This window comes from Artibeus jamaicensis, unplaced genomic scaffold, assembly GCF_021234435.1.
Source record: "Artibeus jamaicensis isolate MK-2021 breed Jamaican fruit bat unplaced genomic scaffold, CSHL_Jam_final scaffold_369, whole genome shotgun sequence".
Classification (NCBI taxonomy): domain Eukaryota; kingdom Metazoa; phylum Chordata; class Mammalia; order Chiroptera; family Phyllostomidae; genus Artibeus; species Artibeus jamaicensis.
The window spans coordinates 10,439,455-10,463,368 of record NW_026522042.1 but is presented as its reverse complement, the minus strand read 5'-3'; the positions used below and the strand labels follow the sequence as shown (position 1 = coordinate 10,463,368).

Sequence of the window (23,914 nt, the reverse complement as noted above, 5' to 3'; positions counted from 1 at the left end):
GCAGTCATTAGTGTGCAGTGGGGAAGTCGGACGAGTTTATGCAGGCAATTCAAAGCGTGATTTAAGTGCAATGAGGAAGGCAGAAGGGTATGTTTTATCTGACTGTTGGATTGTAGTTTCCTCAATTATGACTAATCTGGCAATATGATGTCAATATTTAGGTCCATCTAAATGTAGATCTAGAGATTCAGATATATATTTAGTGAATGGTAAATCCAGCAGATGTAAACTTTCATTACATCTATGGAAGTGAAGTTGAGGATGTCTCACTCCACCCAAAGCCATTGCCAAATGAGGATCTAGTTTCAAGTTAGTGAGTTCTTTATTTTTAAAATTATATTGTACTGTTTTTGCTATTACAGTTGTTCCAATTTTCCCCCTATGTCCCCCTCTACCCAGCACCCCTCACTCCCTCGGATGATCCCACACCATTGTCCAGGTCCCTGGGCCATGCATTTACGTCCTTTGGCTACTCCCTTCACCGTCTTTCATCTGGCCTCCTCTCCCCCTTCCGGTCTGACAGCTGTCAGTCTGCTCCCTGCTTCTACACTTTGACTTTGTTTTGCTCATTAGATTCCACATATAAGTAAGATCACATGGTATTTGTCTTTCACCGGAGTTAGTCAGTTCTTTTTTTTTTTTTTAAGATTTTATTTATGTATTTATTTTGAGAGAGGGGAAGGGAGGGAGAAAGAGAGGGAGAGAAACATCAATGTGTGGTTGCCTCTCAGGTGGCCCCCACTGGGGACCTGGCCTGCAATCCAGGCATGTGCCCTGACTGGGAATTGAACTGGCGACCCTTTGGTTCTCAGTCTGTGCTCAATCCACTGAGCTACCCCAGCCAGGGTGGAGTTAGTCAGTTCTTAACTGAAAAAGAGAAAATTGGCAAGGATTATAAAGGATTTGAATAGCATGGGATTAAGAGCCTTTGAGAAAGTTGATGAAGACCTTGAATATTTTTTTTGCAAAACATCCCTCTTAAAAATCCTGCTAATTTCAGTCTATAAAGTCTGTGATGCCATATTATGGTATTATAATTTTTAGTTGGAAGAATTACCCCATACTTCCCATAATATAATACCTGATTCATTCTTTGTGGATTCTAAGATTTAACATGTTCTGAGATTTGATGTGATTATGGCCTAAATTTTGTTGAAGTTTAAATAAACCTGAACTAACAAATATAAATTTTATTCTGAGGTATTTAAATTTTTTAAATTTATTTTAGTTTTTTCTTTATTTTGACGTATTTTTCCCATTTATTTTATTTTTTTAACTTTATGCTGTTATAGTTGTTCTATTCCCCCCTTCATTCCCCTCCACCTTACCCCCCATCCCCACCATTACCTCCCCTTTAGTGTATGACCATGTGTCTCAAGTTCTTTAGATTCTATATTTCCCATACTATTCTTGCCCCCCCATCTATTTTCTATCTACTGTCTATGCTACTTATTTTCTGTACCTTCTCCCCCCTTCTCCTCCTCCCACTCCCCCTGTTGCTAACCCTCCTTGAGATCTTCATTTCTATGTTTCCACTCCTGATCTAGCTGTCCTCTTAGTTTGCTTTTGTTTTAGGTGTGGTTGTTAATAACTGTGAATTTGTTGTCCTTTCACTGTTCATGTTTTTTAACTTCTTTTTCTTCGATAAGTCCCTTTAACATTTCATATAATAAGGGCTTGGTGATGATGAACTCCTTGAATTTGATCTTATCTGAGAAGCACTTTATCTCCCCTTCCATTCTAAATGAAAGCTTTGCTGGATAGAGCAATCTTGGTTGTAGGTCTTTGGATTTCATGACTTGGAATCAAATCTTTTCTAATGCCCCCTCTTGTATGAAAATTTGGGTCTCCTTTTCAATTTCTTATCAATGATCTTCATTTCTTATAATTATGAGAAAATGTTATGTTCTCCCTTGTATCCTTTATTAGCTCTTAGAGCCATATCCTTTATTTCCTGGATTCACGGAAACCTTGTCCATCTCTCAGGAAAAATTCCTTGGTACATTTACTTCTTTCTCAAAACCTTTTTCCTTTACCCAAAGATATTTACTATCATTAGTATTTCCTTTATCCAGGGATATTTCCTGTCAGTATTATTTACTGTCATTAGTATTAGTATTTTTTAAATGCACGCTGGTATGACAGCTGTCACAATACAATCTAACAAAATTGTTTTGAATGAAGTTAAAGACAACTAAGCACTATTAGAGCCATCATGTGAAAAAAACCGAGTGAACTCTTGGGCCAACCCAGTACTTTCTATAAAGTAGTGAAATCTCTCTACTCTTTTTTCCCCACCCTCCCCATCATTAGTATTGGGCTGGTCCAAAAGTTTTTTTTTTAATGTTATCCATTCATTTTTAAAAACAGTTTTAATAGATTTTATTTATTTAGTTTTAGAGAGGGGAAGGGAGGGAGAAAGAGAGAGAAACATCAATGTGTGGTTGCCTCTCACATGCCCCCCCACTGGGGACCTGGCCTGCAACCCAGGCTTGTGCCCTGACTGGGAATTGAACCTGCGACCCTTTGATTCTCAGTCTGTGCTCAATCCACTGAGCTATGCCAGCCAGGGCTGTTTGGTTTTAAAGTAGTAATGAAACACACATTTTTCATCTGCACCAATAACTTTATTGTACAATGTGTTCACCATTTTTGTCCCACTACCTTCTGCCATCTTTCAGGCAACTTACTTCATAATTCCATCTTCCAAAACTTTTTATCTTTTTGAGAAAAGAAGTTTTCCGGGTACCTTTTGCAGTCTTCCAGAGAACTGACATTTTTTTCCCTTTAAGAGAATTTTATAAAGACCAAAATAAATGGAAATCCGAAGGTGCCATGTCTGGTGACTACGTGGATAAGTCAGAACTTCCCAGCCAAACTGTGTGCCTGGTCATCACAGAAACACGTGGTCTTGTGTTATCCTGATGGAAGATTGTGTTTTCTGTTGACGAATTCTGGATGCTTTTGGGGAGCGCTGCTTTCAGTTGGTCTAATTGGCAGCTGTACTTGTTGGAATTAATCACTTGGTTTCCGTAAGGAGCTCATAACAGAGGACTCCCTTCCAGTCCCACCATACACACAGCGTCATTTTCTTTGGATGAAGACTGGCCTGTGGTGTGGTTGGTGGCTGTTCCTTTTGTTTGCCCCACTGTCCCTTCCGTTCCACGGTATTGTAAAGTATCCACTTTTCATTGCCTGTCACAGTTGGTTTTATTTATTTATTTTTTAAAATATATTTTATTGACTATGCCATTACAGTTCTATTCCCCCCTTCATTCCCCTCCACCCTGCACACCCCTCCCCCACATTCCCCCCCTTTAGTTTATGACCACGTGTCTCAAGTTCTTTAGATTCTATATTTCCCATACTATTCTTGCCCTCCCCTCTATTTTCTACCTACTGTCTATGCTACTTATTTTCTATACCTTCCCCCCCTTCTTCTCCTCCCACTCCCCTGTTGCTAACCCTCCATATGATCTTCATTTCTATGGTTCTGCTCCTGATTTAGCTGTCCTCTTAGTTTGTTTTTGTTCTAGGTATGGTTCTTAATAACTGTGAGTTTGCTGTCCTTCCACTGTTGATCTTTTTTATCTTTTTCTTAGGTAAGTCCCTTTAATATTTCATATAATAAGGGCTTGGTGATGATGAACTCCTTGAATTTGATCTTATCTGAGAAGCACTTTATCTGCCCTTCCATTCTAAATGAAAGCTTTGCTGGATAGATCAATCTTGGATGTAGGTCTTTGGTTTTCATGATTTGGAATAGTTCTTTCCAGCCCCTTCTTGCATGTAAGGTCTCTTTTGAGAAATCAGCTGACAGTCTGATGGGCACTCCTTTGTAGGTGACTGTCCCCTTATCTCTTGCTGCTTCTAGGATTCTCTCCTTCATTTTAATCTTGGCTAATGTAATGATGATGTGCCTTGGTGTGTTCCTTCTTGGGTCCAACTTCTTTGGGATTCTCTGAGCTTCCTGGATTTCCTGGAAGTCTATTTCCTTTGCCAGATTGGGGAAGTTCTCCTTTATTATTTGTTCAAATAAGTTTTCCACTCGTGGCTGTTCCTCTCCCCCTTCTGGTACCCCTATAATTCAGATGTTGGAACGTTTAAAGATGTCCTGGAGGTTCCTAAACCTCTCCTCATATTTTTTGAATTCTTGTTTCTTCATCCTTTTCTGTTTCGTCATTTTTTTTTCCTCTTTCTGATCCACTCCTTTGATTTGAGTCCCAGTTTCCTTTCCATTACTGTTGGTTTCCTGTGCATTTCCATTCATTTCAATTAGTTTAGCCTTCATATGTTCCTCTAATTTGTGGCTAAAATCAACCAGTTCTGTGAGCATCCTGATCACCAGTGTTTTGAACTGAGCATCTGAAAGTTTGGCCATTTCTTCATTGCTTAGATTTATTGGCTCTGGGGCTCTGAGTTCTTCTTGAGCCATATTTTGATCTGTTTGTGCCTGTTACATAGGAGGAGGTGTTCACCAGGGTGGGGGCCCCCCAGGTCACTGGTTTGTGACACTGTATGTGGGGGCGGGGTCAGAGAGGGACAATGGCCGTCCCCTCTGCCACTTTCCAACACTAGGGCCTGCACGGTCTGTCTCACTGCTTGCTCCTTCACCAGTTTACCTGCGCTTGAATGTGTGACCGTGGTCAATCCTCAGTGGGTCCGCCCACTACTCCACACCTGGGATCTGCCCACAGCTGCCAGCGCACCTGGGTCGCACGCCGGGGTCAGTCCGGTGGATCTTTCCTGCCTGACCCAGCTCTGCTGCTGTCTGTGCCCCTCTTACAGGTTTGGCTGAAGGGTTCATTGTTGTCAGACTATAGTTCAATTTTCTGTGGTTTGGCTGCGTTTTTGTTGCCTAAACTTTGTTGTTTTTAAACTTGGTTGTGTGAGAAGGTACAGTGCTTCCACCTACCCCTCTGTGTTGGTGGAAGTCCGACAGTTGGTTTTAAAACAGAACATCTTTGTTAAGTTTCAGTGGAGAATCGCATGTGGAGGTAGGTCAAGAAAGGGTGTGTGTGTGTGTGTTTGTGTGTGTGTCCCAAACATCAAAGCAATTAACATAACCGAGCTGGTGTAAATGATTTTCAGTGCTTGATTGGGATATTTTGAGCTATCTCCCACACGGTACAACATTGATTGTTCTCAGTTAACGTCTCGATTTGATCGCTGTCAACTTCAGTTGGCCTACCTGACTGTGGAGCACTGTGCAGTGAGAAAGCTCCAGCACAAAACTTTCCAAAGCACCTTTGACATGTTAGGTCAGTCACAGTATCTTTTCCATACACTGCACAAGTCACTTTTTTGTATGTTTCTGTTGCATTTTTACCTTTCTTAAAATAATAAAGCATAATATGACAAAAATGTTGCTTATTTTCTTCCATCTTCAGTATTAAAATGGCTACACAAAAATTCACCAATTTTGATTTTTTAAAAAATTTATGCTCATATGAAAGTTGTCACAGTACAATCTAACAAAATTGTTTCTAATGAAGTTAGACACAACTAAGCACTGCTAGAGTTAGTTATCTTACAGAAAAAACCAAATGACTCTTTGGCTAACCAAGTACTTTCTATAAAGTAATGAAATCTCTCCTCTTTTTTCCCCTCCTTCTCTGCGCACAGCACTGAGTTCTTCCCCCTCCACACTTTATATTTTTGATCTTAGGTTTGGAGGTTTGAATTATTCACACTTCATAATTTTATTAATAGTATTGTAATTGGCTCTTCCGAAGTCTCTCATGTGTTACTTATCTATGCGGAATCTCCTCTTTTTTGATCTTTTGCTTTTATTTTTCTTTTCTTTACAGTTTTTGGTGTCTTCCAATATATGCCTCACTTCTTGGCTCTGTTTCACTCATGTTTAATTCTATCTTAAACCTTTAAAAAAAACGGAATTAAGTGTAATTAATATTTTTTTTAATTTCTCATTCTCAGTTTAATATGCTAAAATTTTACTTCGGGTTGCCTTACTGACTGGTCTTATTTTCTTCTGCCTTTCTAACTAGAAAGTATTCCTAAGAACAAGGATTATGTAATTAGTTTTTGTACTCCTTTAAATGTTAAAGAAGACAGAAGACAGAAAAGGCATGTCGATTGTTCAGTTTAGTAGGTGTAAACAACGTACATGAAGAATGGACGTACCTCTCTGTTCATTGCAGCACTAGTTATAATAGCTGAGATCTGGAAACAGCCCAAGTGCCCATCAGCAAATAAATGAGTGGATAAAACAGCTGTGGTACATTTACACAATGAAATACTACTTGGCTATAGAAAAGAAGCAAATATTACCATTTGTGGCAGCATGGATAGCCCTAGAGATGATCATGCTAAGTGAAACAAGCCAGTCAGAAAAAAAAAATGAATGGTCTCACTTATGTATGGAATATAGTGAACAAAATTAAACTGGTGAACAAATAGAAACTGAAGCATAGATACGTGGCACAGAGGCATGTCTTGGGTTCCTCAGCCCTCGTAGAAGTATGAAAAATTATTTAACAATGTATTCTTAAGTTGTGTTACTGATCAATGTTCTCCAGGATTTGAAGGTTATTCAGAGGTGGTTTGGGAAGAGCTACTTATTGAAGGATTGGAACCAGCTGTGAGAGATAGGGAACTTGTCTTTTTTTCCTGCAATATTTTAGACATGTAACTTTACATTTTTGGAAAAAGATGTTAAACATTTGATAAGTGGTTTATCTTGAGCTTACCTAAAGTTTATCAGACCATTATTTTTTAGTTTTTTGGTAAAATATGCATAACATAAAATTTACAATCTTAACTATTGTAAATGTACAGTTCAGTAGTGTTACATTGCTATGCAGCTGATCTCTGGAACTTTTTTGTCCTGTGAAACAGACTGTATGAGTTCAATGATATCCGCCAATTTCCTTCTTTCCCTAGTCCTGGCAATCAGTATTCTACTTTTTGTCTCCATGAATTTGACTACTATAAATGCCTCTTATAGGTGGAATCATACAATATTTGCTCTCTGTGACCGGCTGATTTCACTTACCATAATATCCTCCAGCTTCATCTGTGGCAGAGCATGTATCAGCATTTCCTTCCTTTTTAAGACTGAATAATAATCCCTTTTGGTGTATCCGTTTATCTGTTGAGGACCCTTGGGTTGCTTCCATCCTTTGTCGTGACTAATGCTGCTCTGAATGTGGTGGGTGTACAAACATTTCTCCAAGGTCCTGCTTTTAATTCTTTTGGGTATACAGGGTCTGCCGAGGAGATATCCAGCCATGTACTATGAAAAATAGAGACGTTTATTGAAGAAGATACAAGATACAGGAAACATTGTACGTAGAACAATGGCACTTCAGTCCCCTTCAAAGTAGTCACCTTGGGACCTCACACAGTTCTCCCTGTTGCCATCAGCTGCCCTATCATATTTTCCTGAATTTCATCAATGGTCTGAAATCTCTTCCCTTTCAAAGGTGATTTTTGTTTTGGGAAAAGCCAGAAGTTGCAGGGTACCCAATCTGGGCTGTAGTAGGGCTGAGTCACCTGGGTGATTTGATGTTTCACAAAAAACTGTGAATATTCAAGCTTAAGGCAAAATTTGATGCAGATTCTTTGCTCTACTTGCTCAGTCATTTTGAATGTTATGGCCACACAGTACACATGCTCACTCAGTGGTGAGTACCACCCCCACTGACTAGTGCAGTGAAGTCGTCATTGTTCACACATGCTCATTCCAGTCCACTCTCCTTGCTGCCAGGTTATATCAGTGCTGCGCAAACTGTCTTCTTATATTGACAATGGCTGCAGTTTTTCCACACCTTGTATATTCAGAACTGGAATTGCTGGATCATATAGCAATCCTATTTTTAATTTTTTTTAGGAACCACCATACTGTTTTCCATAGCAGCTGTACCGTTTCTTTCCAGCAGTGTGTAAGGATTCCATTTTCTGTACATCATTGCCAACATTTATTCTTTCTACTCTATTCTTTCTTTTAAAAAATAATAGCCATCCTTATTGGGTGTGATGTGGTATCTCACTGTGGTTTATATTTGCATTTATTTCCCCAATGATTAGTGATGTTCATTGTCTTTTCATATACTTGTTGGCCATCTGTATTATATCTTTGGAGAAATATCTAGTCAAGTCCTTTCTGAGTTTTTGAATTGGGTTCTTTAGTTTTTTGCTGTTGAGTTGTAGTAGTTCTAGATGTTATCAACTAATGATGCAGGATTTGGACATATTCTCCTGTTCTGTAGGTCGCCTTTTCACTGTGTTGATTGTGTCTTTGATGCACGAGCACCTTGCCGATTTTTTGAAAACTCACGTCTTACCAAATCACATGGCTCACAACTTAAATTTTAGATTCTTGGCGTTGTAGACAATCTGGCTTCTAACTCACTCTCTGAATCTATATCTATATATACACACAGGATGGGGCATAAGTAAGTTTAGAGCTGCGAGTACACAAAACAGTTTATTCTTATAATGTTCATTAATTATTGGATTATTTTTCATATGAACAACTGTAAACCTACTTTTGCCCCATATCTAAATGAATAATATACGTATACATGTTATATATTATACATATACCTATATACATTGTACACCTACATATACATCCAACACATACACCCTTTCCCTTTTTCCTGGCCAGTAATTTAAACTGTAGCCATGCAAAAATATTTGCAGTTCAGAAAGTGTCAAGGTTTATCTTATTCTCTTCTAGATGTCTTCCACATTCATCCAGAGAACCTTTATTTTTCCAAAGACATCTCAAACGTTTGTTACGAAGCCTTTTGTTATCACACCATGCTTCCCCAGGCGGAATGGAAGTGGACATTGAACTGTGTGTTCTTCTCGCAGCATCTGGAACACTCCAGTTTGCCTATTTGGCTCCCTGTCTATGTTGGTTTAGTGGACTGACAGGTTTCTGTGAACAGCCTTTGTTGTTGGTCATTTTATCTTTAACTGTAGTTCCTGGTATGTGGTGTGAAATTAAATACTTAGTGTTTGTTAAGTGAATGTATGATTAGTGAGTGAATGAATAAGTGAATTAACGTCAAGTCAACCTCATTGGATCTCCAGAGTTACACAAGAATAGACTGTGCTTCTGGTTGCGTTGGAAACCATTTCCAAAATAGTTTCTGGGAGAAAGTGGCTCTCATTTTCTAGCTCCTGGCTGGCGGTCCCTGTTCCCTGTAATTCCCAGCTACTTTGTGGCAGATCTGTGTTACTAGGTAGGCTTTTCATTATGGGTTATAGTTCCAATTATATATGGTGTGCAGTAAAAAATACATACCATATATACAAAATTAAATTGCTTTTTTTTCACTTTTTTATTGTTGTTCAAGTATTGTTGTTTCCATCTCCCCCCCATACATTGCTTTTTAAACTAATGACAACTATACCCCAGAAAGGTTATTTCTGACTGCAAGTCCTTTGAAAACACTGTAAGGATGTATGTTGATGGGACTGCCCATGTTGTTCAGATATGTCTGCAATCGCTGCTGTTCCTGGGAGTAAACCAAAGAGCCTGGGAAATCCTCCTTCGCTTGGCACCGAAAACCAAACCAAACAAAAACTGGTATCTTTTCTCCTCTTCAATTGTGCCTGTAACTCTTGTTATGAATTCTGGTAATAAATGACTTCAGTGAAGTCTTGTAGTTTATGATGTCCCCTGGCAGGAAAACCTTGAAAATATTTCACTGTTATAGCAAATTTTGCCCCAAGTCATATTTCAAAGAGTCATTAGTAAGAGTTCTGGAAAAAGAACAGTCGCCATCAAGCGATAGGGCTACCAAGAGATGGATTGCTGCCGGTTTGGATGATTTAATTGTGCCAATTATGTGTGCTTTTTATGAGTTATGCCCTACATGATTCCCAGTAAAACTTTGATTTTAAATGTAAACAACATTTATTTAAACATTTATTTTACTTCTAATGTAAACACTGAGTTCTGTGTTCTTTAAGTTTTTCCTTTAAATGTCAGAAAATTGTCTGTATACAGGCACATTCTGCATTGAACTCAGTGAAATAGTGTTCATCGCTCCTTTTGGTGACAGTTTCTGTTTCCTGACTGATGAAGAAGTAATTAATTATGAAATGAAACACAGACTATAATAGATTCTTCTCTGAGTTAAACATTTGAACTGTTCTCCTGTTTCTTGCAAGAATACTTAGAACTTATGCATGAGATTTTACTGCTTACAAACATTGTCTATTGCGAATGGAGTAGTGACTTAAATAATTTAGCAGAGGGGTAGTCCAGAATCCCCCTGTCCACCTTTTAAGTTACTTTGGAATTTGTATTGGACTATTGGGATCCCTGAACTAGTAAACCGCAGCAAACCAGACCATAACCTCCTGGTCTGGAATGCACTGCAGGTTCTCCCGAGCTTCCTCGGGTCACTGTGCGGGAAGGGGTTTGGTTCGGTGTCTCTTGGTTCCCGATTGCCTTCTTCACTGATCTGGGGAGGCAGTGGACTTCAGTAACCTCCGAGACGCAAACAGTCTAAAACAAAACTGCCTTTACTTCCCTGTCCTTGCACTGTTAAGTGTACTTTTCGTCTGGGGTAGGACCATTTGGTCTTCAGAGGTTTTCACTTTTTGGAAATCTTCATTATCCCCCGACTCTCACTCAGCAGGCTCACCTGATGGGTAGCACCTGCCCTTCTGTATGGACGTAAACACTCACATTTGAAGGCAAATTAAAAATTACAGTCTAACGTGATCTACAATATAAAGTAGACTGTGGGCCATTCATTCATTCTGAAAACCTTTGGTTGCGTCTGCCACACCCAAAATGTTTGTGGACTAGAGATCCAGCAATGACAGCCAGATACCCAGTCTTTGAGAACTGTCCATTTTGTGGCTTGATGGGGGAGTGGTGGGCAGGGAGACAGGTCAGAAATGACAAGGTGTTGTGGTAGGTTCTGCGTTAGAGACAAGGAGAGGTCGTCAGAGGTGGAAGTGGTGAGAAGTGGAGCAGACCACGTCTGAACTGAGTCTGGGAGGATGAGTAGGAGTTAACCAGGTAAAGGGGAAGAGCAGCCTGGGCGTGGACTAAGAGGATGTGACCAGAGAGGTAGGAGGTGAGCTTTAGAATAAACGGTGGCTCTCATTCATTGAGCACCGACTTCGCGCCCAACTCTGAGTTAGGAGTAGGTGCCATTATCCTCAGGTTCTGAACGAGGATACCGAGTCTTTACTCTCCTGAGATTGTGGTAGGGTTCAGGAGACGCAGAGCTGCGTTTAAAGACCTGTCTCCTCCCAAGATGGAGGGAAGAGTTTAGTAGTCATCTCATGCTGTTGAAAGGTCGGGTGTGGGGGTTAAGTTCTGAAGTGTCCAGGGGCATTTATAGTGACTTGTTTATTCATTTGAGAAATAGGTACTTTGAGTCCCTTTAAGTGCCAGGAACTGTGCTTGGCCTTAGGAATTAAATGACAAAGTGCTACAGTGTAGAGGTAGAAGGGTGAAAGAAAGCAGAGACCCTGAGCGAAAGCTGTAGGGCAGACACTTGCAAAGGAAGACGATGGTTCAGCAGTAACTGTGGTGCGTGTGTGAGTGCGTGTGCGCTCAATATGAGAAGCACTGTAATTGTTACATGCTCAGGAGAAAGAACCATAGTAGGGGGAAATTTAAGATACATTAGGAAGAACTGGTGATTGATTTGATTCATCAGAGGTCCTACAGAATGGGGATAGGGACCGAAGTCTGTTAGATTGCACATATTTACTTAGGGAGGTTACAAGACAGTACTAGGAAGAATTCTTAATGGTCGTAGAATTTTAATGTGATTACCCTGCTCTTGGATAATGGAGACTTGACTAACCAAAACTTTTTATTCAGATGCTTTTTGCCATCCATCTTTCATCTCTCAGTCATTCCGTCCGCACCCCTGTGCGCCACAGCAGTTGTTATGCTGGGTCAGAATCGTCGATAGCTCCCCTCAGACCGCATCCTTCTCGGGAAGCGGGGTGATGCGTGGAGGCTCTGTCTACTTCTACTTAGCATCTGGCATCTCCCTTTAATAAATGTTTAGTGAATCAATGGAGCAGTGGCTCAGGTCCTTATTTATACCGTATTTGAACAGCAGACTGTTTTTGTCTTTAAAGTTTTATGGCTTAAGATAGGTAATATAGACCCTGTGCAGATTTTGTTTTCTATTGTAAAGTAAGTACAAAAGTACTTTAAGATATGCCTGAGTACCAGTGAAAAGAGGACTTTAAATATTTGGGGTACTGAGAAGGCCTTCTGGTTTTCCACACTTGAGAGAAATTTTTAGGTTTATCTTATTAGAGATTGAAGATAAATTCATTCCCAGCTCACAATGACCAATTGTAATCTATCTAGACTGGCAGAAATAAGATATCCTCACATTTTTAATTTCCTGATTTTTAAAGCTTTGTGTAAAAAGTGCGTCAGTGATGCAGTTTTTAAAAATTATCTTTCCCGTGAATGTGGTATGTGCTTCCCCCCAGTATGTTGTATTACTGACCAGTGTCATGGAATTTCCTTTTTCAGAATCCTGTCCGAAGGATCCCGGACTCTCACGAGATCACACTGAAGCACGGCACTAAAACAGTGAGTGTCAAAGTGCGGTTCTCTCCTCTCAGTGACAGGGCTCTGCTGGAGAAGTGGGCGGATAAGCTAACATTTGTGTTAAGGCTAATTACACAATCAACTGATAACACGAATGCTATAGACATTAGGGAAAGATTATTTTTCCATTCAGCCAAAACAGCCAGCCATTGGGTTTCCTTTAAAATGGGAACAATTAGTATTGTCATTGTTATTGTTGGCTTTAAAACCTCATTTTCTTTGCTATAAGAACATTACAAATGAAAGGAAGTCAAATGCAAGTATAGCTTGCTTTTTTATGGTGTGGGAAAATTTCTCATTATTCTTTGCTGTATTTCTATATTAGTAAAAGGCTTGAGTTAATTTTCTAGATGAATGTTGAGATAAGAACTTAACATAAAATAGTCACTGTATCGCTCTTAGATTACATTACTTAGATGTATAGATTTTATATTTATATTTATTTTACTTAAAGATTAAGAACAATTTTTTGAGATACAAGATGAAATTGTTGTATCTTATTGCTAAACCATTAAAAAGTGGTAGTTGAATGTATGAAATGTGCTTATGAATAAATGAAAGAATAAAACTGTCTTGCCTTCTCTTTACAGTTAAGCTACCTTTTTCTAGTTGTCTGACATGTAAAGAAGTAGGAAAATATGTTCCATAATGAGTGTGAAAACATCAACCAATAGAAATAGACCCAGAAATGACACAAGTAATAGAATTCTAATAGACAAAGGTGTTAACAATAACATTATGCCTAAATGTTTTGCTTTTGAAAATATGATTTTCACAAAAATATTTATTTAAAATGTTGTTTTAAATGACTATTTTTAAATGCTTTATTTTTAATTTCTACTATGATAAATGTTGATACATATAACTCACATAAACAAATGCTGTTTGGAGTCTTCAGTGGCCTTGAGGGTAACGTGACTTGAAACCAAAGTGTCTGAGAACTATTGCCTGAAGAAATTATTTCCATGTAATTGTGGGTATTATATTTTATTAAAGCAGACTTCTGATGTTTTTATTCTGAAGTTGTGATAATATTTTACCGATACTCATGTTTTTAGGGATAAGGCCAATAATTGTAGACTGATAGAACAGAAAGGGACTAATTTCCTTTTAGTTCAGTTTTTACAACTGAGAGATTGTTCATGTGTTTCATATGTTTTATTTAAATATTTATATTTTTCAAATCAAACTTTATCTTTTAATTTTTTGTTTTATCCTCACCTGAGGACATTTTTTCATTGCTTTTAGAGAGAGAGGAAGGGTGGGAGTGAGGAGAGAGACAGAGAGAGAAAGTGAGAGACATCAGTGTGTGAGAGAAACATTGACTGGTTGCCTTTTCCACTGGTAATGGACCGGGGATCAACCAGGAATTGACCAGGAATCAAACTTGTGATTCTTTGGCCCTGGCTGGTGTGGCTCAGTAGGTTGGAGTGTTGTCCCACAGCCAAAAGGCTGTGGGTTCAATTTCCAGCTGGGGTACATGCCCAGGTTGTGGGTTTGATCTCTGGTATGTACAGTCCTCAGTCTGGGTGTGTATGGGAGGTGACCGGTTAATGCTTCTCTGTCACATCAGTGTCTCTCTCTTTCCCTTCCTCCCTCTCTAAAGACAATGAAAGAAGTATCCTTGGAGGAGGATAACAAAACAAAACAAAATAAAATATAAAAAACCCCTGACTCTTTGGTCCATGGGACAATGCTCCAACCAACTGAGCTATACTGCCCAGGGCAAATTTTCTATTTTAAAGAAATATTTAAAAATAATACAAGTTATTTTACACATTCAAAATCGATTAGTGCTTCTAATTGTACTGTTAGGTTAACTACTTTCTTTTTGTAGTTGTGCCTTCTCCCTGCATGCATTTCAGTTTCTTGGAAATATATCAGTTGTTGGGAAAGCGACTCTCTTGTCAGTGTTTTTTCCCTCACTAGTAATTGTAAAAATACTTACACACTCACAGTCTGGAGAACACTGAAACAGGCCCCTATTACTTGTCTCTGAGCCCTACCAACTAAGTGTGTAAGGTCAGTCTTGTTTCCTTTCTACCGAACCTCCCCAGCCTGCACCTCTGTAATTTACCTTGTGGGAGCCTAGAAAAGTGCATTCCAGACTTCATGGGATTTTATCCCTAAACGTTTCAGTGCGAGTCTCGGAGAGGAGGTGAGTCTGTCTCTCCTCCTCCTTCTTCTCTCCCTTCTTTCTCATGATCAGAACACCTTTATTACATCTAACTTTTTACGATAGTTATTTAATATCACCTAATCCCACTAGTGTTCAAGTTTCTTCAACTGTCCCATACCCGTTTTTACAGTTAGTGTGTGCAAATCAGTATCCAAACGATGCCTGACTTTCTCTTAGTAGAGTCATCGCTGTTTCTTACATGTCTCTTGATCTACAGCAGCTCTGCTCTCTCTCTCCCTCCTTGACATTGAAGAAATATATCTATTTGGTGAATGTACTGCTGTGATCAACTCCGTTTTACTATGTGATAGTCAACCGAACATTTCCAAGTGAGCGAGATAATATAGTGTGGTTCGATGTTACTGATTTTTTGTTTATTAAATGAAATAGGAATTGTTAGATACTGTTATAGTTTCAAACATTACTTTTTCACTTTCATTTTTCTAGATAAATATGAACAGTATATCAACACTGGAAAATTATCTTTAAGAAAGTCAACAGACTATTATTGTTTACGAATGTTTATCTGAGTGTATTAGCATACGCTCAATATTATGGGCCAAAATAGCATCTATAACGAACGTATTGGATGCTAGACTTACATACATTAAAGTGCTGCTGTTTCCTGCTGCTCCAGGTGTAAATTGTATGGTATTCCCCTCTTCACCTAACAAGTATTGGCTCTGCAGTGGGTCGTAGCCTTGTTCCTTTACACAACGTAGCTCCCAGCAAACCTGGTCCAGCAGAAACAGTTCTTCCCAAGGAACCCACTCCCAACTTGCATGGGTTTTAGTTTCTACATTGGTTCTACATCATGAATCACATCCACTTGTCTTTTCATTAACATAACAACATAATGGTAATTCTGTTTCTCAACCAAAGAATTCACATCTTAGACAAAGAGAACATTTTTTAGGTGAAGAGCAGCTTCTACCCAGGTTTCCCGTTTTGTGTGTTCTTCCCAGTTCACACTGAACTCGGACGACACAGCAGGCTCCAAGTGAGCCTCCCCTCCTCCCCGGGAGGGTGCAGTGAGGAGGCCTGCAGCCGGTCATCACTCTTCCTACCCCGACTCCAGGCCTCTACCCGTGTGGCTCCCACGGTGGTCAGAGAGATGGACTGGGACTTACCCCGAGGGAGGACGGGCGTGGGTCGACAAACCACAAGTGGATTTGCAGTTTCACATTGCGTTGTGTTGAGGCGAACGTTGGAGGGGCGCCTCTTCCGTTAACGCGAGGGAAGGCTAGAGTGGGCTGGAGGCGGGTAAGTCTGTAGTTGGTGGGAGCAGAAGTCACTTCTTAGACTTTAAAGCGACTTTATTTTTATCTTGATTGTTTTAAGTTTCAAGACATATTGTTCAGGCATAAGAAGTGACTTAGTTCTCACATGTATGCTTTCTTTAACATATTTAGAGTACATAGCTAGTTTAAACAAGTTATTAATTAATTTATGTATAATTTCCTTATACAATTTACCCTTGAACAATATGGGATTAGGGTACTGACCCTACACAGTCAAAATTTGTGTATAACTTTAAAAAAATTTTATTTATTTATTTTTACACAGAGGGGGAGGGAGGAAGAAAGAGAGGGAGAGAAATATCAACATGTGGTTGTCTCTCGTGTGCCCCCTACTGGGGACCTGTCTCACAACCCAGGCCTGTGTCCTGACTGGGAATTGAACTGGCAACCCTTTGGTTTGCTGGCCGGTGCTCAGTCCACTGAGCCACACCAGCCAGGGCTCGTGTATAACTTAAAAAAAAAAAGATTTTAGGGAGAGGGGAAGGGAAGGAGAAAGACTGGGAGAGAAACATCAGTGTGAGAGAGAAACATGTATTGGTTTCTTCTCTAATGTGTCCTGTCCAGGGACCGAACCTGTAGACTGGGCATGGGCCCTGCCTGGGAATCGAGCCAGCAGCCTTTTGCTTTGTGGGATGATGCCCAGGCGACTGAGCCACACCGGTCAGGGCACATGTATAACTTTTGACTCCCCCAAAACTTAACTACTAATAGCCTACTGTTGACTGGAAGCCTTACAGTTAACATACATAGTCAATGAACACATGTTTGTATGTTATATGTATTATATACTATATTACAGTGAAGTAAGCCAGACAAAAGAAAATGTCATTAAGAAAATTATAAGGAAGAGAAAACACATTTTCAGTACTGTACTGTATTTATTGATACTGTAAGTTTATGTTGTCAGTTTACAAGATGGAAAAAAATCTGTGTGTAAGTGGATCCACATATTTCAAAACTGTTGTTCAAAGGCCAGCCGTATTCTGAAATCAGTGTTTGCAGTAGCAGTTGATGAGTAGCCATTATTTTGTCAGTATCTGGTGTAAATTACAGCAATTCTGTTGCATTTAATTATATTTCAAGTGAATTCATTAGAACTGATGTAGAGTAGCTTCCTTGATTTAAAACTTCGATCCTTTCACTGTCTCTCACAAATATGGCGAGCACATTAAATATTCCTACTGCAGCTCTTTCCTCCTGAGAGGGCCACAGACCCTTTTGACAAAAGACTTCCTGCTTTGACAAAATGTTCAGTGTCGCTCAAGGGCAGTGTCTTACTGGACAGCATATGTGGATTGGACTGAGGAAAGTTCACAGGGAAAGCAAATATTTTACAGAACCAATATAAATGCTATTTGGGGGTGGGATTTAAGTTCTGGGCTTTATTTTAATAACGTAGGGGTAGAAACTGATGAGTAGTTAGTTCATTTTAAAAAGAATAGTGAATTCTTTTTAAAATGATAAATTGTAATAAGATACAAAATAAAAAGGTTCAAATATGAGAGCAAAATTAATTCATTAAACATTTTATGAGCTGTCATTACTGTTAGGTAAATTTCATAAAAATAATTATTTAATGTGACGATGCTGAGTTATTTTGCCATATGCACAAGATGATTTCTTATTTGTCCAACTTTGTTAAGTAGATTTCTTGAAGTGCTCATTGGCATTACTTATTTTGATAATTTTAGGTTCATGTGTTTGTCCTTTAGTTGGACAAACTAAAGTTGTTTGGTGAACTACCTTGAAAGTTTTCCTCAAAATTGTTTAAGGAGAGAGCTGAATTGTTTGTAAGATTTCTACTTATATTCTAAAGCAGCTTAGTCTATCATATGGAATTGCAATGAAAGCTATTCTGGGTACATGGTAGATAAGCTGAGACAAAGCTAGTCATTAGAGAAATTAAACTATTTTTTTTATTATTTGACAAGAAATTATACTCATGCTGCCAAAATCAAACAGTGAAGAAGGTGCTGTCCACTCTCACTTTCCAGAAGCAGGACAGTCGTTGCTCTGCGCTTCCAATGCCTTTGAGATAGGAGATGGGAGAGAGGAAGGAATTGAGGGTCATAATAAACTTTAAGTAGCTTTTCTCCAATGATGTTTTATTTTTCTTAACCAGGTTTCTGCTTTGGGTCTGGATCCCTCAGGTGCCCGCTTGGTGACTGGAGGATATGACTACGATGTTAAGTTTTGGGATTTTGCTGGAATGGACGCTTCTTTTAAGGCCTTTCGGTCCCTTCAACCCTGTGAATGGTATGTGTCATTCAACTTAATACCTTCACCTTGAAGGCAGAGTGCTCTTGTCATTTGAATTCCATCTGTAATAGTTTGAACCCAAACACAGACCTTTATTATTCAAATGGAAGTAAAATGCATCTTAATTTTTTTCGGTTAGTGTCATCAACCTATGTTGGAAGACATTTTCTGTCTTTTGTTGTTTTTAGAAATGCACTTCCATTTAGAAATCGTTACCTTGTCTAATTTAGTTTGAAACATCCCGTGACTGCTGGGTAATCTTATGTGTGTGTACGACGTATGTTAGGCGACACCCAGGTGCTTGTCAGTGCTGGGTTGTGTGGGTGTGGTCAGCGAGCATCGTACCGGAAAAGGCTTAGCCTCGTGCTTTCACAAGCCATCTCTTATTCCTACTTTTGACCATATTTGATCTTTTAGCATATTGGATACAAAAAATAGATTTTTGTTGGTCACACTGGAGTCCAGTTAACTTGCATAGTGTATGTTGGAAATGAGCTCTTATTGAAGACATTTAGAGATGTCCTCAATAAGATAAATGAGTTAGCTGAAATTACTTAAACCCACTTTTCTACTCTTGCATGAGTGGGGTATAAGAATCTAGTTTTGCTTTTTAATCTGAACTGTTAAGGATGGTGGTTTTTTTTTAAAGATTTTATTTATTTGTTTTTAGAGAGAGAGGAAGGGAGGGAGAAAGAGAGAGAGAAAAACATGAACGTGTGGCTGCCTCTCACATGCCCCCTACTGGGGACCTGGCCCGCAACCTAGGCATGTGTCCTGACTGGGAATCAAACCGGTGACCCTTTGGTTTTTGGGCTGGCACTCAATCTACTGAGCAACACCAGCCAGGGCATGATGATGTTTTTGTTCAACTTAATATCCACCTGTTAACTCCAGAGTTCATCAAAAGATGTTAACTCCAGAGTCCGTCAACTGTATGGAGAAAGTTACTGTCTCTAGACCGTTGGGTGTTTGCTTCCATTATTTATGAAAGTGGCAGTTGGAGCATCTCAATGGCTAGAGAGCTGAGATTTTTCTTAGGCCTGAACAACAGGTCATATCAATTGTTTTTGCTTACTTGCTAATGAATGCTTAGATAATAAGTGTCTGTGTATTATAGATCAGAATTGGGTCTGAGACTTCAAGTGTCTCTGGCAGCTGCATTTATCTATCAAAATAACCATTTTGACTAAAGTGGCTCTGGTCAGTTTTCTAACAAATCATATTGCCTTGTAAATTTTGAAGTCATTAAGTCTTAAGCGCTCTACAAAAGACTTGAGAATTCTCTAAATAACAGAGCAGATCTATGATCAATTGCAAATAGAAAAACAAAATAAAAAAAAACTGGTATCCCCAATGATGTCTAGATTTAAAATAGCTTTCATGATTTAAATTAATAGCATGTTATCTTTAGTTAGTATGTTGACCTTTTAAAAATGCACTTAAACTACGCTGTTAATCCCTTTCCCCAGGTGGTGGTGTCTTGATTCACCTGGGGACTGTGCTCTCTCTCCTTCCCCTTTACACCTGTCCTCTGACTTGCTCAGGACTGCCCCCTGCTGTCAGCCCTGATGGAGACATGGTCCGCTCTGAATAGGCCACATCTCATGAGTCTCAAGCCAGGGTCCTGTTACTGAGCTGTGCCATTCCCTTCACTTTCATAATCGAAAATGCAGAAAAGCCCAAGAGTGAGCTTATTTTTCTCCCATAATTGTTGCATCCTGTATATAAGAGCTGTCAAATATTAGCTGGGAAGAAAAGAATTCTGATGATTCTTGTAGAAGTGATGTGGACTCTGACACTGTAAGCGTTATGGGAACGTTACTCTTTTAAATCGTGAGAACTGTTTAACTTTGCCACGTTCATCTCTAAACGCCAAATAATGTGACCCCTTTTTATGACAATGGTTTTTCGATCAGTGTGTCTGTCTATATCTGTAATCCACTTTTTACTGGGAAAAATTCCAAACGTAGAGAGAAACAGAGGGATAGTGTAACAGCCATCCATCCACCCTCTACCTTGCTGTAATAATTATGAACATTTTTCTGTGTTTGCTTCACTCATTTTATAATTTATGAAGTATTTAAAAGTAAAGGCAGACATAACTTTTACTTTGAAATACTCCAGTTTACATTTTTCAAAAATAAGACATTTTTATAATTGGATAGATATGTGCAAAAAATGAAACTAGACCACTAGCTTACACCATACCAAGAATAAACTCAAAATGGATTAAAGATTTAAATGTAAGACTCAAAGCCATAAAAAACCTAAAGGAAAACATAGGCAGTAAAATCTTAGATATTTCTCCTAGCAATATTCTTTTCTGATATATCTTTTCAGGCAAGGGAAACAAAAAGTAAATAAATAAATAAACAAAGGGGACTACAATCAAACTAAAAGCTCTTTGCACAGTAAAGGAAACCATCAGCAAAATGAAAGGACAGCCCACCTGAACGGGAGAACATACTTGCCAATCACAGACCTCCTAAGGGGTCAATATCCAAAATTTATAAAGAACTTATACAACTCAACACTGAAAAAAAACAAACAATCCAATTAAAGAATGGGCAAAGGACCTAAATAGATACTTCTCCAAAGAGGACATATAGATGGCCAATAATTATATATGAAAAGATGCTCAATGTCACTAATCATTAGAGAAATGAAAACCAAACCACAATGAGATACCTCTCACACTGTCAGAATGGCCGCCATCAATAAATCGACAAACAACACGTGCTAGAGAAGATGCGGAGGAAAGGGAACCCTTATACTGTTGGTGGTAATGCAGACTGGTGTAGCCACTGTAGAAAACAGTATGGAGTTTCCTCAGAAAATTAAAAATGGAACTTCCTATGATGCAGTGATTCCACTTCTGGGAATGTATCTAAAGGTACCTGAAACACTGATTCGAAAAAAATATATGCATCCCTGTGTTCCTTGCAGTGCAAAGGAACTCTTACCCTTTGCAACAGCATCGATGGTCCTGGAGAGCATTATGCTAAGTGAAATAAGCCAGTCAGAGAAAGACAAGTACTGTTTGATTTCACTCATATGTGGAATCTAATGAACAAAATATATAAACAAAGAAAATAGAAATTGACTCATAGATACAGAGAACAAACTGACAGATGTCAGAAGGGAGGGGAATTGAGGATCTAGGTGAAATAGTTGAAAAGATTAAGGAAAGCCCCCCCCCCCCCCCAAAGCTCATAGACACAGCAGCATGGTGATTATCAGAGCAGGGAGAAGAGGGGAAGGGGGCATGAGTGGTGACGGGGAGAGACTCGACTGTGGGTGGCACACACACAGTTCAACACACAGATGTGTATTATTGTAGAACCGTGCCCTTGAAACCTGTGTGATTTTATTAACCAATGCTGACCTAATAAACTCAATAAAAAGTTTTTAAAATAATAAAGACAAGAATACAGACATTTTCCTATATAAACATACTTTCCTTATTGCCTCTAGCAAAAGTCTGTAGAATTCCTTAAGATTCCAATAACCATTCCATGTTTAAATATCCTGATTTGCCCTTAAAATGTGTTTTAATGCTGGTTTGTCAAGCATGGATCTAATTCAGTAATGTACATTGCATCGATTTTGTACCTCTCTTACATATCTTTTGCCCTAGAACAGTGTCACCTCCCTCCCGTATCTTCTCCGTTTTGTTGAACGTACAGGTCCAAGTGTCCTCTATAAGCTTCTTCCCCCTGACTTTCCAGTTGCTTCCTTGGGGCATCATGTAACTGTTTCTTTATCTTCGGTATTGCCTGTAGAAGATGCCAAGGCTCGATTATCGTCCACATTTTGTCACATCAGGTGGCACACATTGTCTAGTTGTTGCCACCAGTAGTGACTAGGAATTAAGGTTGGTTTTTGAATTAAGTTGGTGACATCCGATTCCTCCATTGTAGTTGGTATTATATACTTGAGATAGGCAAGATACTTTGTGGGGAGATACTTTGGTACAAAGTAAATATCCAGATTCTTGTCATCCCTTCACTTAATAAGTTTAGTATCTGTTGATTATTTGTACCTAAATCAATGATTTCAGTGAGGGTTGCAAGTTGGCGGTTTTCTAATTCTATTATTTCATCTGTGTTTGTTTGCTGGCATTTTTCTAAAAGAATTTTCCCTCATTAACTAATATGATTTGTTATCCTAAAATACAGTTTATACTGGAGAAGCAGAATGAATGCTTAGTTATTTCCCTTTAATTACCCATTTTCAGCATAGGGGTTAGCGGTGATAAATGAGGCACTATTATTGAGTGGTGATGGCTTTTTTTCTTTTTCTTTTTTGAGTATCAGTATTTATGATTTAAAATTTTTCATGTGTTTCAGTCAATTGCAGTCATTATTCTTTTAGATGTTCAAATTGTCCCTGATTAGGCCGGTGGGAGTCCCTGATTGCTGGGTAGTTTCGACGTGGCCTCATTAGTCTTTAAAAGCTTTCACTTATTTTCTGGCATAACATGGTGGAGGCTTCCTGGTACATTCCTTTCTGAGTCCTGGAGTCAGTGTGTCCCTTGGAGACATGTTTTTTCTTTTTTTTTTTAAGTGGAAATGGTATTTAGAGACCAAATCTGGATGTTACACATGCTCATTGGGGTATTATAGTTCTTGACCTTCCCGGTGGACGGAGGAGGAAAGTATAGATGGTATGTAGGCGTGCACGGGTATTTAAATGGCAAGATCGTATCGATATTTCCATTTCAAAATTGCAGTCAACTTTTAATTTCAGAATAGTTCTTAATTTACGGAAAGCTTCGGTGATAGTTCAGAATTCAGGTATACCCCTAACACAGTTTCTTCTTTTGTTTGTCAACACCTTGTGTTATCACAGTGTATTTGCGACAGTTAACCCAGTGTTGACACATTACTATTATTAAATAAACTTAATTTGGGTTTCACTGTTTTGAAAAGGATGTTATTTATTTATTTGTAAAGTGTGGGGAAGGGAGGGGGAGGGAAGAGGGAAGTAGTGCTGGGACAGAGACATCAGTTGGTCGCCTCTCGTAAGTGACCCAACTGGGGACCGAACCTGTATGATCAGGAATGACACTGGTGACCTTCTGCTTTTCAGAACAAAGCCCAACCAACCGAGCCGTGCCACTTTTTTCCCTTTCTTTTTCTTTTTCTCTTTTTAAAACTAACATTCCTTCCAAGGTACCACATTCCATTTAGTCTTCGTGATAGTTTCTCGTGACTTTGACATTTCTGAGTTGTCTTAGTCAGCAGTTTTGTAGAATGCTTCCTCGATACTGTTTTCCTGATGTTTTTCTCATGGTTAAACTGGGGCTGTGGGTTTTGAGCCCGAATGTGACAGAGGTGAAGTGCCCTGCATGTCACATATCACAGGTTTCTCTGCCGTGAAGATTCTTAGTCCTCCCCTCCCCACTTGTTAATAAATGCTGCTCACACTTGGAAAAAATAAGCTTTGCTTCCTGGACAAAGTGGTATTTACATGAACTACTTGGAATTCTTTTGTAAGGAAGAATTGTCTCTTTAGCTAGCTAGCTAGCTATCAGTTTGTTTTTTACCAGTATCAACTACTGGCTGTTTATTCTGTTCCTTAGGTTGTAAGCCA

The 23,914-nt window shown here is 39.0% G+C and overlaps 1 protein-coding gene across 2 annotated transcripts in view; it reads left to right on the top strand.

Annotated features, from left to right (window-relative positions):
* Nucleotides 1-23,914, top strand: part of WDR70 (WD repeat domain 70) — a 235,032-nt gene that overhangs the window by 27,526 nt on the left and 183,592 nt on the right. For both annotated transcript variants that reach the window (XM_053657359.1, XM_053657358.1), the window contains exons 6-7: nt 12,503-12,562; nt 18,183-18,316. In XM_053657359.1, coding sequence (XP_053513334.1) covers nt 12,503-12,562; nt 18,183-18,316 — 194 coding nt within the window. The remainder of the gene's footprint in view (nt 1-12,502; nt 12,563-18,182; nt 18,317-23,914) is intronic.